This window comes from Nicotiana tabacum, chromosome 24 (assembly GCF_000715075.1).
Source record: "Nicotiana tabacum cultivar K326 chromosome 24, ASM71507v2, whole genome shotgun sequence".
Lineage (NCBI taxonomy): Eukaryota > Viridiplantae > Streptophyta > Magnoliopsida > Solanales > Solanaceae > Nicotiana > Nicotiana tabacum.
This window is the reverse complement of record NC_134103.1, coordinates 97,976,646-97,992,276: the sequence shown is the minus strand read 5'-3', so window position 1 is coordinate 97,992,276 and position 15,631 is coordinate 97,976,646. Positions and strand designations below refer to the sequence as shown.

The 15,631-nt window shown below is 37.0% G+C and overlaps 1 protein-coding gene across 2 annotated transcripts; it reads right to left on the bottom strand.

The window, feature by feature from the left end:
* Positions 1-54: 54 nt before the first annotated feature.
* Positions 55-4,603, bottom strand: LOC107761322 (protein NRT1/ PTR FAMILY 5.7-like). 2 transcript variants are annotated; one of them, XM_016579547.2, is made up of 4 exons: positions 4,359-4,603; positions 1,771-1,907; positions 1,128-1,672; positions 55-1,032 (listed from the first exon to the last, which is right to left on the bottom strand). In XM_016579547.2, exons 1-4 carry the CDS (start codon positions 4,501-4,503, stop codon positions 168-170), a joined length of 1,692 nt encoding a protein of 563 aa, XP_016435033.1. In that variant the 5' UTR covers positions 4,504-4,603; the 3' UTR covers positions 55-167. The 2 variants fall into 2 exon arrangements, with proteins under 2 accessions (XP_016435033.1, XP_016435035.1); XM_016579549.2 differs by having other exon boundaries at positions 1,771-1,975; positions 4,359-4,498.
* Positions 4,604-15,631: the final 11,028 nt, after the last annotated feature.

The window sequence follows — 15,631 nt, the reverse complement described above, 5'->3', positions numbered from 1 at the left end:
GTAATTTTGGCAAAGGTTATCGTCAAAAATAATCAAAATACAATGGGACTGAGATTGAAAAAGAGGGATTTCTTATTTCCTTTAAACTTGTCAGAATACACTGATATTACTATGTCAATAAACGTAGTAAAAATATTACGTAAAACATTTAAAGGAATATTTATATACTAAGCCACTGCTTCACGATCATCACAATCAGCCACAGCTATAGTTTTCCTACCGTGTACATTCTTGTAGGAATAGTTCCTTGCAACAAAAACATACACACACAAATTTACTGCTGTAATGGTAGCTAACAACCAGTAAAAATAGTCGAGCCGACTACTATTTAGATCCTTCCCAAACCAACTCTTGCCACCCTTTTCTGTGATATGATCCACAATAGTTATCAAGAGGCTGCTAATAAAATTTGCAGCACCAATCACACTAAGGTAAAGTGCAATGCCTAAACTTCTCATGGAATCAGGTACTTGGTCATAGAAGTATTCTTGTAATCCCACTAAGGTAAATCCATCTCCTATTCCGATTATAAGGAATTGTGGGGCTAACCAGAACACACTCATTGAAGCTGAACCCTCGAGTGGATTTTTATGAACAATATTCAATCTTTTTCTTTCGACCAGAGCTGCAACTATCATAGTAGAAACAGAGAAGATCATTCCAATACCGATCCTTTGGAGAATACTAATGCCTCTTTCGTTTCCTGTTGCCCGTCTTAGGACAGGTACGAGAATTTTCTCATAGATAGTGACAGATATTATCATGCCAAATGCTGCTAAGGCAAAAATTGAGGCAGGGGGAATCTCAAAATTGTGAACAATCTTTCGGTTCAGTGTCACGCCTTGTTTGATGAAAAATGTTGCAGCTTGTGCTACACAAATACCAAATGGTATAGTGGTTAGCCAAATGGGAATCGTGTTGATAACTAGCTTCAATTCTTCCACCTTGGTCACACTTGCAAGTTTCCATGGATTCTGCTGCTGTTCTATTGAATATTGTTTGTCGTCAAGAATCGCAGCTTTATCAAGGAACCTATAAAGTAGAGTCACAAATGTGTTTCAATAGTACCTACATTGAATTAAAGAGTATATTCATAACAATAATCATGACTAAGTTTCAAATCTTACTTCAGCTTCTTGGTGTGACATAAAAGCCTCCTTTGGCTAGTTTCTGATTTGGGAATTTCATGTAAATGGGAAGGATTAGAAGGAAGATGAAGATTTCTTTTTCTAATTGCAGCTACAAGCACCTGTAACATTGGTGTTAATGGACTTCCAGTTGCTTTTCTATAACGATAGAACGGTCTCCCTGCAATAAAGATGACTAAACTAGAAGCCATAACTAGTGTGAGGATCAAATCTGCCATAGCCCAACTAATGCGGTCTTGAACATAAACGATAAGAGTAACACCAAGTAATAGTCCACAGCATAGCCCAAAATTCCACCAGTTGAAAAAAGACATTTTCTTCTTTTTTTCCGAAGGATGATCATCATCAAACTGATCAGCTCCAAAGCTCTCAAGAGAAGGCTTGTGCCCTCCTGTCCCAATTGAGATTAGGTAGATCGCAAGGAAGAAAATCGCCTCGTGGACTTTTCTAGGTTCATGACAGAGGTCACTATCACAAGGTTTCAGACTAGGAACCACTCTAGACATTGTCAAGAGAAGCAAGCCCTGCATTAACAGAACAAGGGAAAAAGTTATTTATTAAAATTACTCCATCCGTTTCAATTTGGATGACACACTTCAAGCGAGAGGGAAATTGTGGTTACCAGGAGGTAGACAGTGGTTGAGATAAGAACTGTAGAAAATCTTCCAAAGTATGCATCAGCCAGAAAGCCTCCAAGCAATGGCATTAAGGTGGTGACTCCTGACCAGTAGTTCACACTTTTTGCTGCTGTTTTGAGGTCTTGATGTATGACTTTTGTTAGGTATATAATCAAACTTGTTGCTAATCCAAAGTAACTCAACCTCTCACTGAATTCAATTACAGTAAGAAAGGTAACAATTAATTCATCACTGTCTCTGATATGCATAACCATGAAGGAACATGTTAACAAAGTGAAAATCTAATCACCTCTTTGATTATTCTTAACCAAGTGAATCAATATAAAGCTCATCTATAGTTATGCTTAGTGGCAATTGAAATTTTAAGATAAAAATTATGTAAAGAAAAAAATGTTGTGTGTAGATACTGTCTAATATTTTGTGTCACTGGGATGATTCTAGCACAATAGCAGCAGCAATGGCTGGAGTTAAGCTTTGGAACTTATGTTGGGAATCTAAGCTGCTCAGACTCAGGTGCGGATATTCAGTACGGGCACGGATCCGAGTGTCGGATTCGGCAAAATCTAAACTTTAAGATTCGGGGTGCGGATCCAGGTATAGATACAGGTGTGGGAATTCGACTAAGAAAATTAAAAATTATAAAAGATAGAGCTATAAAGAGAAAAAGAAAGCCATTCAAGGCTTCCACCAACTCTCCATCTATATCGCTGCTACTGTCTATCAAAAGTCCGAACTCAGAACACAACCCCTTGAATTCTTGATTTTTCTGAAACACAAAGCAGCAAATATGAGACAAAAGTACTACAATATTGAAGGTATGTCATTTTCCATGTCTTAGATTTGTTTTATTTTTGATGTTGAGAAATCAAAATCTCAATTTTCCCCCAAATTTGTCGATAGACTCAGGTCAAAGTATCCGAAATTAGTTGACCGAATCCAGGACGTACCCCGCACCCGCACCTATCCCGTGTCGAGATGGGTGCGGCACCAAAAACAAAGAGTCCGCGCAACTTAACTGGGAATACAGTTCTTACGATTCAAATAGTGACCATAAACTTTCTATTTACTTAATCTATTTTATTTTTTTAAATAATAGAAAATAATGTGTCGCGGACAGCAGTGAATTATCCACTTGACAATAATTGGCCAGTTGCTATTTTTGTCAAGAGTGTCAACTAAGTGATAAGAAAGTCTATTTCTTGAGCAGTGCTAATCAATATCTAACGCGCTTAACAAGCAATCTAACTACTGTTTTGTGGTGTGCTTATGACCAACAAATGTCTTGTTTCAATGGGGACTGGTTTCAAAGCAATTTTTCTTTTGCTGAAAGATGAACTACTTGATCATGTAAGTGTTATTTTTCTTAGTGGATATCCTTAAAATAAAAGATAATTGAAGAGAATAAATAACTCAACGGAACATAAGTGGAAACAAGAAAGACAAAACACCAAATATATCTCATCAAGTTTCTGGTTTTAGGAACTTTTCCAGATAAGTTGGCCGGGGTCCATAAAATTTAAGAGAATGAGACAAGATATGGTGAGTAACACATTAAGTAACATTACACTAGTGCTTTTGTGGCCCCCCATAACGACGTGTGTCTATTATTTGTGCTTCTTTTCCCCCCTTTAATCTTCAAATGCTATAAGCCAAAAAAAAAAAAGTCTAGAAGCCTCTAAACCTTCTTGTGCTTATAGCATATCTTATCCCCTTCTCTGGTTTATGGAACACCGTAAATTTCATCTTTATTTTTATTAATTAAATATGGTCTTTCTTGCCAATAAAGAGAAAAGTCGTCAATTTTACAAGATAAACATGGTAATTTTTTGGCTTAATACATAGTTGACCTCCAAGCTTGTAGTCAAATTCCTTTGACACGCCTCAGTTTTACAGTAAATGTTTTACACGCCAAACGCTACCCTCGCCAAGGGTGTATTAAAGCCACCCTTTTAAGTGCTTTCTTGCCCCTTTTAATGACTTACCTACTACTTGTGATGACAGAAATGGAACTATTGACAAACCAGAAACGTAGTTTAGACTTATGAAAAAAGTGAAAATGAAATTTAGTTTTCTGGCCAATTTCCTTGTATATATTAAAATCTATTCTAGCTAGAGTTAAGGTCATGACTAGACATAAGCCAAGTTTATTTCCACCTTTACTTGTCAATTGTTATCGGAGGCGAATATAAGATTTAAAAGTGATGTATTCAATCTTTAAGGTTCATAACATTATCTTTAACTATTTTGAAAATTGTGGCGTCAACATTAATATATGTATATATGTATTTATGTATATCAGGTAGGAGCGAAACTACATGTTTTAAAAGACTCATATAAATAAAATATAAATTTTAGCGGTACATCAAACACCTTTTCGAGTTTGAATATCTTTAAGAAAATTCCTAACTAAGTTTCAGTTGATCGCATTAAATATAAGCTGAGTGCTCCTCTGGTTGACACTTATCACAGCGTAGGACTAGAACTAACAGAGGAAGCCATTCTAACTTTAAGAGAAAAACTGACTTCAGATATACAAGTGAAACTATTTGGGTATGCATGGACAAATACTTACCTATAATGAAGAGGGAGGCTTTCCAGACACCAGTTGAACCCCTAAGAGGAACTCTTCCTTTATGATCCACAGAAGAATCACAAACCCATTTTTGCTCATCATCAATTTCTACTGATTCTGCTTTCTTTATCTGCTCCATTTCCATATTTATCTTATCCACTTTTTTTTTACTCTAAAATACCAAAGAAGATATATCAGTACTACTAATTAAAGTGGATGAGATAACAAGTTGGTGGGTTGGCTGCTTTGGTTTTGCTCACCTTATATAGAAAGGGGAATCCCTGTTGACTGCTATTGACAAAGTTTCTAGATCGATTATGTGAGCCAAAAATGTAAAAGTAATTAAATTGAATGAATTGTCAATGATTGTGACAGAGGAAGAACAAACAATCCCTTCCACTAAATTAAAGTAGTCTTTTTTGGCCCTTAATATGTACAGGAGGAATCAGCACCAAAGACCTTTCACCGGAAAATTACACTGTATATTTAGGTAAATTTTTTTTAAATATGTATATATACTATATAATGACACTCATTGACTTTTTGATGAGTTTATTTCTTTATGTTTTGACTCCCTTTAATGAAAATCATGGCTATGGTTGTGCCACATGGAGGAATATCATATCTCCTATTTGTCGACATGTCATACAACTGGCTATCATGACACATATAGTAAAGGTCTGCAACACGACTCTAACACTTAGTGGTCGCTTGGTTGAGAATTTGTGTCGCTATAAAAGCTTATTATTGAGGTAATAATTGAAATCTTAAGTTAAATTATTATCAAATTTAAAAAGGAATCAAGTCTTTTCAGAGCAAACATAAAAGAAATAGGGTCACTCAAACTGAAACGCAGAAAATATCAAGTTTTAGGCATAAAAAATAATAGTACTAGTTTTAGCTAATATCTCCAACCAAACACAAGATAAATTTAATCTCAAAATTATATCCGAATAATCAACCTAATCCTTTGAACCAAACTGCCCCAAAACATTTACGAGAGGCCTAAGTGTACATGTTTTCTGAGTTGTATATTACTTAACTGCAAATATCAAACATCCACTATACGTGACCAAGGTGTAGGCAAATCATGCACTTATTAGTGCTTTAATTGCATCGGCCTTATCTATACGTCTGGTAATCTATATTATCCCAATACTTAGGTTCTTTGTAAAACTTCGCTTTAAGAAAATCATATATTGGGGGAAAGTTAGGGTTCATATAAGAACGAATTCTTGATTCAATTATTCATGAGATGTTTTTGGAGCCTTAAAAGGACGAAATCGTAAGCCCCGAATATTAGATCAGAACAATAAGGAAGGGATTAGTCGTGGATTTCCTATTGGATTGTTTCTCTTTCCCAATTAATGATATACTATGAGATTCTAAGTATAAAAGGATTGGCGAGTTTAATATCTAATTATTTTCTTGATGGAATTGGAATCTCTACTTAAGTTGGAGTTTACAAAAACTTAAAACAAGGAAAACTACTCGAAATTTGAGATTTGGCTCAGTGCGTTAGGTGTTACGAGAAACCCTATCGGGAAAGAGTGCAATATTGGCATTTTCAATCTAGCTTATAATATCAAGATTTTTCCTCTAATTCCTCGTAACAGTAGGGAATATTCTGTAAATGTCGTTCTTGAAAGCAATGTAAATTTATCCAATCGCATCTATGTGTATGTTGGGAGTCCGGAATCAAAATGTGGTTCGTTTGGGTTCTTTTGGATTCCAACGACCGAAATATGTGAAAAAAAAATATAGTGACCAAAATATATATAATGCCGTTTTAAAGGGCGCTATACCTTAACGGTCGTTTGCCCGTTAAGGTATAGCGCCCTTTAAAAGGGCGTTATACTTGAATTTGAAAAGACGGGCAAGTATAGCGCCGTTCATTAAGGCGCTAAACATATTTTGTGGGCCCACAAATAATTCTTCTCGGCTTAACTGACATAACAATAATTCAACTGGGTATAGCGCCCTTATTTAAGGCGTTATACCTAAAAAAATTGTACCCCAGACTGGTTTTTTGCCCTATTTAAGGAGGTTAAGATTTTTTTTTAAAAATCCATTCATAAATATTCTCAAGTCTTCTGAAATATTTTTTCGTTAAGTTGTTTTGCATTTTGTCATAATGTTTGAAGAGCGAAAAGTAAGGGTTTCATTATATTGGGGTGGGGGGGGGAGGGGTGAGGTTGTGGCGGTGAATAACTCAGTAACCTATAGTTTATCTCCACAGTGTCATGTTAAGTTGCCACTTACAATGGAGTACGATAAATTGGTATCGTTGTTATATAAATAAATGAGTGTGACCAAATGTTCGGTGAACCTTAAAGTAACCGGAAGATATCTGTATTCTGTCACTCCGCAAGGGGTTGCTTGTTATGCTGAGTTTAACATCGAGGACGATGAAACTCTGAGAGATATTTTGAGAAGTTCGGATGAATACCGGGAATTTCTTGTGATAAAAATATTGAAAATGTACATCAAGGTTGAAGACGTTCGCAATAATGAGGCTGCGCAAAGCAGGGATATCCCTCAGTCATCGGGTGGTTATTTTGGAGCAGTTTTAGCCGAACAGGTTCCGGGTGAAAGAGTTTGTCCTGATCTAAACTTATCTCCACGGGCGAATGAGGAGCGAGAAAATAATTTCTCTCCTAGTTTACATAATCCACAAGACGAGTGATAAACTTCAATTTTTCTTTGTGTTACGGTGTTTATTTTTGCTGTATTGAATTTGTATTAATACTCATATATTCCACATGGGGTATCGGCTAGATATGAATTTTACAAGTTATGAACCAACGCCTAGTTGGAATATGCCTAATTTTGGTGTGTTGGATCATGATGGTCCATTAGGGAGTCATCACCAACAGGATAATGTCCATCATGGGATGTCAACACATTACGATTTATAAGTGAAGTGATATAAGTATATGTAAAGTATTTATCAATTTGAGTAACTCATTATTTTGTTGGTTGTGCAGTGAAAATGAGCATCCTAAAGGTCTTGTCCTTACTCAATTTCCCGAAGACGACATACTTAATCGGGATCTGGCAGATGCACAGAGTCACGAAGAGAATAGTGATTATGACAACAATGCTGATGAGTCTGGAGATGACACACCCTTCCCTGATGAGGGTGATGATGAGGAGGAAGAGAATGTTAGACTTGATTTGATGAGGGAGCATGCTCCCCCCTCCCCCCCATTAGACTAGGAGTGTACGAGTCCCACGTGCTGTTTCATTCAAGGGAGATTCCCTACCTTGATCATTTGCCAAGTATGCCGGATGTGGATGCCCTCATAAGGGATATTGACGAAATTCGGACAACAATGTAGGATGAATCTAGAGCAACGGTGTTGTCAAAGGGCATGTTTTTTCCCGATAAAATACGCCTAACCAAGACGGTGCTAATGTACAGCGTAAAAGAGTGTCGTGAGATCACGGTATGCGAGTCATCTCCATATGTATACAAGGTAGTCTGTCGTAGATGGTTTACGGGTTGTAATTGGATGTTGCGTGCGAGGAAGAAGAAAATTAATATGTGGGTTGTGGGTAAATACATTGACACACAATTGTGAAATGGACACATTCAGTGGGAATCATTTTAACTTGAATACTGACTTGATTTCTCTTGTCTTGATTCCATACATTGAAGCGTCCATAAGGTACAAGATCAAAGAGTGTATAACATCCATCCACCAGGAATATGGGTGCACCATTACCAAAAGAAAGGCATTTCTCGGGTGCAAACATGCGTTTGAAATTATTTATGGTAACTGGGATAAGTCCTTTGCATCTCTACCCAGGTACATGGCTGTATTGCAACACTTTAACCCCGGGACTGTTGTTGAATGAAAGCTTGAGCGGAGTCCGGGAATACCAGAACATATATTCAAATATGTGTCCTGGGCATTTAAACCAGCAATTGATAGTTTTTTGCATTGTCGGCCGGTAATATCCATAGACGGCACTCATGTCTATGGAAAGTATGATATTAAGTTGTTGATCGCCGTTGCAGTAGATGCTAATGGAAGTATATTTCCCTTAGCTTTTGCTATTTGGGCCAATGAAATCTACGAGACGTAAACACTATTTTTGAACCACTTGAAAGAGCACGTTATTAAACATCGTTCAGGTATTTGTCTAATATCTTATCGGCATGGTGGTATTTTAAGTTCTGTACAGAATTTGCGTGCATGGCAGGAACTGTATGCCTACCACTGTTACTGTGTGAGGCACCTGAAGGCCAATTTCTAGAAGGCATATCCTAATAAGGATTTAATTTGAATGGCTGTAACAGATCACCAAGAGTGTAAATTCAGGAGGCATATGAAATCTATCAGGCAAGAAGATGAGGGAGCATATCGTTAGTTGATGCGACATGATCTTGACAAAATGGACTTTGCATGCGGATGGTGGCAAAAGATGGAGAATTTTGACTACAAATGTGTCAGAGTCTTTCAACGGGTTATTGAAGTCTGCACGAGGATTGCCTGCCACTGCCATGGTGCGGATGTCATTCAAGCAGATGACGGAGAGGTTTGTTGAAAGGGCTAGAGGTGCATCGTCATTGATGGAAAGGGGTGTTGAATTTATGCCAATACCAATGAAAAGATTTGAGAAATACAGGAAGCGAGCACATTGGCATTCATTTTTGCAGTATTGCAAAGAGCGAAATATTTTTAAAATTCGCACCGCTATTCATCACAACCGGGGGAATAATACACACATCGTAAATGAAGCCAGAAGGTTATGCTCTTGTGGGAATTGGTCCATCTACCACATGCCGTACTCATATGCCATCAAGTGCTTTCAACATACAGGTTTAGGGAAAACCAACTACGTTGATAAAGAATATAGTATTGCTATACTTAAACATCTATAGTGGGCAGTTACAGCCAGTGAGTGCTGAGCATTATTGGCCGCTGGAACCATTTAAAATGGTGTATAACAAGGACTATGTACGTCAATGACAGGTGCAAAAAAGAATACGTATATGGAACCAAATGGATGTTGGTAATACCGTTTATGCACGCAAATGTGGAATATGCTCGCAAACAGGACACGACCGTCATAAATGTCCTTCAGCTGGTTTGGGTGGCGGTGGTAATCCAGCTCCTGGTGGAAGTTCATCTAATGTGCCCAACTATCAAGGGTACACGTAGTATTTTATTTCCGTAATGAGGTTGTAATAAGTTTATGTACTTGTTTATCTTGCAGAATGTATGAAATAAAATTATGTTTCCATTGCTGTTAAATCTTATTGATATTTAACATTAATACTTCAGTACAAAAATCTAACATAAACCCATTAAAAAAAATAATTATCTTATTGACCTGAAATAGTTGCTCGCCTGCAAAAGCTATCTTCTAAAAAAGCTGTATTGTACCCAAAAGAATCTTTAAAACACAAAGTATAGAGCGGTGTCCAACTACGTTATGTGTATTGTCTTGTTGACATGAAAAGCTGCTCGCCTGCAAAGGCTATCTTTTGGAAAAGTTATTTTGTACCCGAAAGAATTTTTAACACGCGAAGCATAGCGCGGTGAAATACTACGTTATGTGGGTTGTCTTGCCTATAAATAACTAGCGCATTTTAGTTATTATATGCACTTAACAAAAACAAATAGCAAAATTTTCCATAATTTTTTCATTTTTCTTACATTAACAATGTCTGGACGCAATGACCAACCAAGGTGCTATTGTGGCAAACGTGCGATTTTGAAGACATGTTGGTCCGATGGTAATGTTGGGCGTAGATACTGGATGTGTCAACAATTGTTTGGACACAATGACAGAAATCATTGTATGTTTGAGGAATGGTATGATGAACCCATTAATCAGGAATACTACAAATCATGTTTGTAGTATATTTGGAATATGAACGGTGAATACTAACGCCAGATCTCTGAAATGCAACGAGAAATTGCGGCAGTGTGGGAGAAACTAAAAGAGGCGGAAGAAGAAAAAAATAAAATGGAAGAGAAATTTAAGTGGTTGGAGCAGAGAATAATAGGCGGTAATGACTAAACAAACACATGTATGTATTGAGTGTAGTATTTTATCTTTATGTTTTCCGTGTCATGTATTTTCATTAGTTGTACTGAATTTAAATTATGCTAAGTTGCTATGTTTGTGTTTGTGTTTGTGTTGTAGTATTAAAATAACAAAGAACCAGATAAATAAAAACATAATACGCATATAATGTAAACAATAAAAATTGTTGCTATTATTTACTGAATGTCATATGTAGATAAAATACAAAAAAAATCAATGTGTCCCACATCCTGTATGCTTTAATGCAGCCGTTGGCCTGAGGCGCATCCCATCCCTCTTGGCTACGCTATCAGGATCATCCTCATCACGTCGCCTCTTTATCGGAGGATGCGCTGCAGCATGATCGTCAATAGGGCTGGCAGGCTCGGTAGAAGGGGTCGTCGGTCCAGCATTAACCTACAGAATAATAAGATATTTTAGTATATGAAATATATATTAGTAATGTACGCGTTAAGTCACAAAAATTTAAATTGTCTTACCATGGTCTCGTCGGGCTCCTGAATATAATCATCCGTCGTAGCCAAGTCAGTATCGCACAAAGTGGCCTCCGTGACGGGCGATGATGAAGCCTTAATAAAACAAACATAAAAATATGTATGGCTAAACAATGAGATGAAAACAAATTTAAATTTAATAGTAATACAAACATACCTGCGCCTGTGAAAGATCTCCAACATCCCTCGATGATGAGCCATAACTCAGTCGGCGCCCACTATCCACATCTCGTGTTGGCCGATCATCAGCAACGGTCGATGGGCCTGGAAGATCAGGAAAATACTGATCCCAATCCTCTCGCGTAATGGTCGTGCCCGCGATCAACAATGGAGCTGACGGGATCATCTGCAAAGTCTATGGAGTGAGCTGAAGCTGAAGGCTGAATGACGGCATGTTGCTGTGAGAGTGGTCTGGCTCATGGAGGTCACCCAGCAGATCAACTCTAACATCCTCAACAGGTGCCTCAACGTCCCCTTGCTGGGGACCACCTCCTCGCTGACCCCCACGACCTCGTGGGACACCCTTACCTCGTGGGGCACGCCTGCCACGTTGACCACATTTCAGCCACACTAGTGGCCCATGATGGTACTGCTCTGGCGCCACATACTCAGCCTCGTATCCTAATCGCTCATCATCTCGGGCTCACCTCAATGTCTAGGAGGCCAGATCGGTAACCTTTCGGCCATACTCATGCAAAGCGGTTGATCCCTCGCCGGTATGTTGCTGTATCTGTAGTCCCAACTGGTGGAACAGATGTAGGCCAATAGCCTGCACAACATGTAAAATATAAATTACGGAACACTAGGTTAACGTTATAAGCAAGTACACCAAATAACATACCAGTGTCTCGTGCCTCCCGGTGTATGGAACGTACCGACCGCCAGCGCGATAAATGGGATTCTCGACGAAAGGTCGGGTAACGCTGCGGTACCCGCCTATATAATCATGCTCAGTCTCCGTCCGGTCAGGTGAAGGGGGGCGGAATCAGGTCATGTCGCTGGTCCCAAGTATCGATCTGCGCCTCTAGCCATGCCATATATGTCTGGTCCACCCTGGAACGATCATCCCGCTGGTAATGTGTGATATGCCAGGCGGGCGGTGGCGGTACAAGCTGCGGCCGGCCAAACGGGCGAAGTACTCGCTCGGTGGCATGATGCTCCACAATATCAAGGCACATCAATGGGACGGAAGAGCTCCACATAATTCGACCGGCTAAGCAATAATCGGGCAAACCAGCTATTAAGTAACCATAGAAAACGTGAGTATACACAACACATATGAAGCCAGGACAAGTAAACTTAGGTATACATTTACCTGTGCGCCATCCAGCAAATCCAACAAATCCCTGCACAAGGGGAGATTATGTCCAACCTCGTACTCTTGTCCATATCCTCGCCTATCAACCCACCTCCTAGCTAGAGGGAGAAAAGGAGGTGGTGCACCCGGAGCTAAGGGTGGTAGAGGTGGCTGCAACTGCAGGAACCGCTCCGAGGCCTAAACCTAATATACAAATTAGTTTATTATTTATATGTTAGTTTAATATTGTATATGTTAGTTTTATTATTTTATATGTTAGTTTTATTATTATATATTTTTTTTATGACTCACTTATTTTTTACTATAATAAAATTAAATAATTAATTTTTATAATTATACAAGATTTAATTATTAAATATTCACTTCAGGCTCGATATTTGAGGTCTAGTAGCACCAAAATATCCTGAATTCTTGTGTTCATGATGAGAAAGTTTTCTCGATTTATCACTTAACATGTTTGTTATTTTAAATGTTAGTTTATTATTTATATGTTAGTTTAATATTGTATATGTTAGTTTTATTAATTTATATGTTAGTTTTATTATTATATATTTTTGTTTATGACTCACTTATTTTTTACTATAATAAAATTAAATAATTAATTTTTATAATTAAAATTAAATAATTAATTTTCATAATTATACAAAATTTAATTATTAAATATACACATATGGGTTCCGGGCTCGATATTTGAGGCCTAGTAGCATCAAAGTATCCTGAAAATATTATTGTTTTCTCATACTTAATTCACAAAATATTGTTGTTTTCTCATGTTATTTTCTTACGATTGTTGACTAGAATTGGACAGAGTTTGTGTTTGAACTATAAGTTTTTTTGACGTATTTTTGGGTATAATAGATACTTAAATGATTAATTTCAATAACTACTAGGATACTACGCTAAAGGGTACTACATTTTACTACGCTAAAAGGGCACTACATTACAAATACAAGCATTATATCAGGCCACAAGATACCACTAGAGGGAACTAAAGTAACAATTTATCTATTTTACTAGTCTTTAAACAAATAAATAATCTAAACCGAATAAAAAAAATAACAAATAAATTTAATCACAAAACATTCACGAAAATACATATACCACAGCAAAAAGTAACTAATTAATATTTTTTTAACAACTAATAATAATTTCTCTATTTTTACTAATTTTTTTAGCACACTAATATCATAATCCGGATAAAAATAATAAATTAGTTAAATCGCAAAATAATCACAAAATAACATAGAACACATTAAAAACAACTAATATGCATTTTTATACGAGTTTTAACAAAAATTAAATCGGAATACCTCGATTTAAGATTTTTGGAAAGTTAAAGATTTGATGATTTGAAACCGAAACGAGCAACCCACAACGAGATAACGCCTTAGCTAGGATGTGAGACCGAGAATCTTTACTTTTTGTGGGACGGGTGGGCTCCACTCAAATTTTTTGGTCGTTAATGGTGGGACCGCCTGTTTTTTAAAGTTTTAATTTGGGGGGGGGGGGAGGGGTTCTAGTTTGGTGGGGAAGGGAAGGGGACGATTTATTATGTAGGTATAGCGCCGTTTATTAAGGAGTTATACTATAGTGCCTTAATAAACGACGTTATACTTACCCGTCTTTTTAAATTCAAGTATAATGGTCTTTTAAAGGGCGCTATACCTTAACGGGCAAACGACTGTTAAGGTATAGCGCCCTTGGCGTTATACATATTTTGGATATTATATTTTTTTCACATATTTCAATCGTTTGAATCCAAAAGAATTACATTTTAGTTCCGGACTTTGTATATTGATATATCTTTCTTTCCTAGTCCACTTCCTGTCTTTTGGTACTTTCCACAATAAAGTATTGAAACAAATGAAGGTCATGATTTTTGGTACTTTCAAGAAGCTAAATTTTATTGGAGTATTGAATAAACAGTAGTGCAGAAGACAAAAGCAAGTGCCTGATGGCACGTGGCTCATTATAATTATTATTTCCTGCGTTTCAGTGTACGTGAACCTATTTTATTTTTCGTCCGTTCAAAAAGGAATAACTCATTTCTAATTTTGAAAATGATTTAACTTAAACTTACAATTCTACCTTTAATGAAAAGCTTTTATAACCACACAAATACTCTGAACCCTTTTTAACTTGTTTAGTACCACAAATTCTAAAAATCTATTTTTTCTTAAACTTCGGACACATTCAAACAGGTTCACATGCGTAGAATATTCATAGTTCAAAATCCATGCTTATTAAAATGAGGATCTTGGATAATTATTATTTTAAATAGCTTCTAGAAATAAAGAAGATATCTGGAAGTCAATACTAAGAAAAGACAAAATTACTTTGAACATGCCTCTCCCGCCAAGTAGTATTTTAAGCAGCTTATTTCTTGCTCTATCAAGCCGCCACTGTCTCCGCGATAAACTCGTTGTTTCCCTAATTTAAGTAAGAGTTCAATATGCAGAGATAGTAAGAATTATTTACTAACATCAAGTAGATTAACACGCAATTGCTAGTACCTTTATTTAACAAGCATTGATTAATAATTTATAATAATAGTAAGTCACGTGTTATAACATATCAAATTAGACTTACTATAAGAATTATATGCAGTCTTAGTGTATAATATAACTTAAATCCTTTAACTAAAAAGCAAATATGCAACAACAAACAACAAGTTGTTTGGTTTTCTTGGAGCATAAAATATGGAGTAATTTTGAATACCTGGGATTTTCTGGATTAGATATTAAATTTCTTAACTTTCCTTGGATTTCTTATAGGCTTTTGTATACGGTCAAAATAGATTTCGGCTTTTCTACGTTCGATCGAGATCGAGTGGCAAAAAATCGGAGTAGGACCTTGGGAATAAGCTCGGAAGACGGTACAAACGAGCCTCGAGTCCGAAGGCTGCTCGAGGAGTCGGCTCGATAATCTTATCGAGCACGTGACCAAATCGATCTGCAAGGCATTGCTTCAAGGTCGGAAATGTGCCACGCCCATCCCGAAGGTCGAACTCAAGCCAAGACCGAAGGTCCGACCCAGTGACGAGTTCGAGCCAGTATCGAGCTCACGGACAAGAGCCGTTATAACCGCACCAAGAGAGAGAATCTTGGCGGGAATCGAGCAAGAGACAAATCATTATGGGTCCTCCACTATACGCTTTATTTTATTATTTTATTATAAATAATGTAATGACCCTCTATTATAAAAGAGGGGATCCTTGTAAACACTAGACACATTGAATAGATTGGAACAAAAGATCTTTTCTTATATACAAAGATATCTCCCTGTGTTTGTCTTGCTTCATCTTATTCATTCTTTCTGTTCATCATTTCCATTCTCATAATCAAAATACTCGTATCATTATCTTTATATCAAAGGATATTACGTATCCTTAGAACCAT

Coding starts and splice junctions, on each gene's coding strand:
- LOC107761322 (XM_016579547.2), bottom strand. CDS start 4,503: ATGGAAATGGAGCAGATAAAGAAAGCAGAATCAGTAGAAATTGATGAT. Junction 1,673..1,770: donor CAACCACTGTCTACCTCCTG/GTAACCACAATT, acceptor CTGTTAATGCAG/GGCTTGCTTCTCTTGACAAT. Junction 1,033..1,127: donor TGTCACACCAAGAAGCTGAA/GTAAGATTTGAA, acceptor TCTACTTTATAG/GTTCCTTGATAAAGCTGCGA.